Genomic DNA, 3693 nt, shown 5'->3' on the forward strand with positions numbered 1-3693 from the left:
CGGCTGTTTTAGAGAAGAACATGTCCAGAGGGGCGCACTGCTTTGCGGTCACAGGTAGGAGGAGTAGCGGGAAGAAAAGCCAGTGCGTGGCTTGTGGTGGCCCTAAAAGGTAGGGGGCGCCAGACGCTTCTGCTCTGAATAGAGACAGGGAGTTGTGGCTTCTGTCAGAAAGAAAAAAAACGAGGGTGGGAATTGAGGGAGGGCGAGAGGAAGAACGTGAACAGGGACGAGGTGGTAACTCCTTTTTTTTACTTCAGAGGTTTAAAAGGGAGTCGGGCGTTGCCGTCTGTTTCTTCCACGAGGGCAAAGAGAAGGGAAAAAGAAACCTTTCGTTCCGCCCGCCTTCCCGCAGCTTCGTCCTGACCAATGGGGCGGGAACAGCGGGTATAACCTGATTGAACGGCGGTTGGTATAGCCAATGAGGGCAGAGGAAGCATGAGGGCCCTCTCTGCTCTTGCCCCGCCTTAAGGCCCACCCACCGCAATACCTTTGTCCAGTGAGAGGCTAGCTCTGCGAAAAGGGGGCGGGAAGAGCGCCGGGTGAAATGAATTAGGAGGAGGCGCGGCCCGGTTCCAGGCGCTGGCACTCTTTTGCTGCAGCGGGGAAGGGAGCCATGCGGGAGCATCTGCGGGAAGCGGAGGCGGCGGCGGCGGTTCGCTAAGGGGGTGGTGGACGCCTCTTTGGCACGGCTTGCCTACCGTACACGTCCTGCTTTCTCTCCCCACTCAGCTCCGCGGTCGTCCTCTGGACCTGCCCCTGCGTTTGTTTCGTAGTCGAGAAGGATTCGCGACTGGGATTCTCAGACCAGCGGCACCGGCGGCGGCGGGTGGTGGCGGCTTGAGGCGGCGGCGGGCGACTGGTGCCCCCTGCTCGCCTTGAGCCCCTCCCCTGCGATGGGAAATGGGTTGTCGGAGCAGACGCCGATTCTGTCGAGCCTTCCTTCCTTCCAGTGCTTCCACATCGTGATCCTGGGGTTGGATTGCGCTGGCAAGACCACCGTCCTCTACCGGCTACAATTCAACGAGTTTGTCAACACCGTCCCCACCAAAGGTTTCAACACCGAGAAGATCAAGGTTACTCTGGGCAACAACAAAACGGTCACTTTCCACTTCTGGGACGTCGGAGGCCAGGAGAAGTTGCGGCCCCTCTGGAAGTCCTACACCCGCTGTACAGACGGCATCGTCTTCGTGGTGGATTCTGTAGACGTGGAAAGAATGGAAGAAGCTAAAACAGAACTGCACAAAATCACGAGGATCTCGGAGAACCAGGGGGTGCCTGTGCTCATTGTGGCCAACAAGCAGGACTTGAGACATTCATTGTCGCTCTCAGAGATGGAAAAAATGTTGGCCACCAGTGAGCTGAGCTCTTCCACTCCTTGGCACTTGCAGCCCACCTGTGCCATTATAGGAGACGGCCTCAAAGAGGGACTGGAGAAACTGCATGATATGATAATTAAGCGAAGGAAAATGCTAAGGCAGCAAAAAAAGAAGAGATGAGCTGCTGTGACCACGTGGGGCAATTCCTCCTTGGCATTTGACTAAAATCGTTTCCAGCACCTGGCCTGCTTGTTTGGATCCTGTACAGCTTGTCTAATAAACAGTTGGCCTGGTTGGAAGCTTTGCAGACACAGACCTTTTACTTGGTTTCCCCACAAAATCTTTGGGCACTACAGTTTTGTTTTTTTAAAAAACCAAGACAAAATAGGTCCCTTGTTACATAGTACAAAATAGTCAGGAAACAGATGGGTGGGTAAATGTGACCTGGATGTCTAAATAGCCAAAAAAAACCCAAAAAACAATGAAGAGTGTTCTGCTTGGTGGTGTAGTCATGTCTGAGAGTGCCTTTGCAAGGCAATTGCATTTATGGCATTCAGTGTTATTCAGCTACTGCCTGTATAAGTGGAGTGTTTAGATGAAGATATACAGCTTTAAAATAGTATCTTTTAAACATATATGGAGCTAGAAAACCATTATTTAAGGAAGCGGTGAATGCAGAGGATTTTAAAATGAAAGGTTGGCTGTGTGGTATGCTTTTAAACTGGTTTTCTTAAAATAACACTTGGTGCTCAGATTTGAAATATCACTACTGTGATACTCATGTTATCTGAAGCTTGTTAGAGGAAAAAGTATGGAATATGTAAGAGCATGGATGAGTTTCCTGATAATGTAGCATGTCTTGGTGTGTAGGGGTTCTTTAGAAATAGCTGTGCATCGTTAAGCAGTGCTAATCAGGTCTGGACCATACTTGTTTGTCCCAGGAGACATGTTCTAGAAAGATTGCTTTCCAAGAAAACACCAAACAATTAGACAAAAGTTAATTACTACCATAAGGGACTTGGGTTTCAGGATACTTATAGTGCAATATTACCTTTAAATGAAATAGATGGCAATAAAATTTGATCAGAATTCATTTTAAATCAAGCTTAAAGAAGCAGAGCAACAAGTCCCATGTACCCAAAGCTGTTTAAATGTATTATGAGGTATTTTTATTATACTCACAGTATTCTTAGGAATGTATTGAGGCTTTATACACTTGAAAACTTTTACACTGTGGGAAACAAAGAGTTTAAAGATGATCTGTCTAATCATACTGTAAGCATTTCTTGTTTATAGTTATGCAAACAGTGTTAACTGAAATGGTGGGAATTTGTATGCTGGAAAGAGGCTTTTTTTCTCATTGGTACATTTTTTTTAAAAAAAATGGTCAATTTAAGTAGCAAGTTAAAGGGCTAAAGTAAAGCCTGTGTTACTCTAATGGTGCTGTGAAATATAATAATTCCATGGAGAACAAGGGAGAAGGCTTAAAAGGGTTGTCCTCCCCTTGGCACAACAAACAAAGTTTGTGTGTTCTAATGCCTATTAGCCAGATTATCTCTCCCTATAACCACAATACTGAATGTCAGGAAATATAAGTTGTATAAAAGCAAATTTTATAGCCAGAAACTGCTTAGAGGGTAACAAAAATGCACTTTAGTGTTTCTCAATACTGAAAGTGACAGCTTTTAAAAAAAGAAGTAATGAAATCCTGGTCCTTTTTTGAAAAAAATTAAGTAGCTTCCAGTGGAGCTTTTGTACGGTGGTTATATGTGCCTGCACTAGTGACACTATAAGTCACTTAATGTCTATATTTATAGAAACATGGATAACTTCTCAATCAACTCTACTCCACATGAGTAGTTGATGACAAGTTGACAACATTTTACTGTTCGGATCTTGCTTTTTATCAGAACTGTCTGCATGAAACTGAACTCTTTATTCACGTGCGATTTGTAAAATGTGACAATGTTTTAAAAAAATCACAGGTATCTTATTAAAGATTTAATGGCAATTTGCATTATCTTCTGTATGTTCACTAGAGATTAATTTTACAAACATTTGTGTGTTGCATGTATGATTATCGTGCAGGAGAGTTTTCAATACAAAAAAGAATAATCTTGTGGAACACTTGAACTACTATAAAAGATGTGTTAATTTTCTGTAGCTTTGTCATAGAGCAGCAACATTTTTTATGGCTGCTGTTTCCATCTGAGGCCCCGTGTACGCAGCGGAATATGAAAAGACTAATAATGGTGTTTCCTTCCTTCAGTGCTGCACGTATATATGCAGAAAAGAAATGGAGGTTACAGTTTTCCCTAGATGCATAAGTTTAAGGTATATTTCAATGACAGTCAGAAGCACTAATTGTGCAATTGCA

General features: G+C 44.2%; 1 protein-coding gene across 1 annotated transcript; it reads left to right on the forward strand.

Annotated features, from left to right (window-relative positions):
* Positions 1-749: 749 nt before the first annotated feature.
* On the forward strand, positions 750-3327 carry ARL4A (ARF like GTPase 4A). Its single transcript, XM_020781550.3, has one exon. The coding sequence runs from the start codon at positions 894-896 to the stop codon at positions 1494-1496; it is 603 nt and encodes a 200-aa protein (XP_020637209.1). The 5' UTR covers positions 750-893; the 3' UTR covers positions 1497-3327.
* The last annotated feature ends 366 nt before the right edge of the window (positions 3328-3693 follow it).

The sequence above is a fragment of the Pogona vitticeps genome, chromosome 6, assembly GCF_051106095.1.
Source record: "Pogona vitticeps strain Pit_001003342236 chromosome 6, PviZW2.1, whole genome shotgun sequence".
Taxonomy (NCBI): domain Eukaryota; kingdom Metazoa; phylum Chordata; class Lepidosauria; order Squamata; family Agamidae; genus Pogona; species Pogona vitticeps.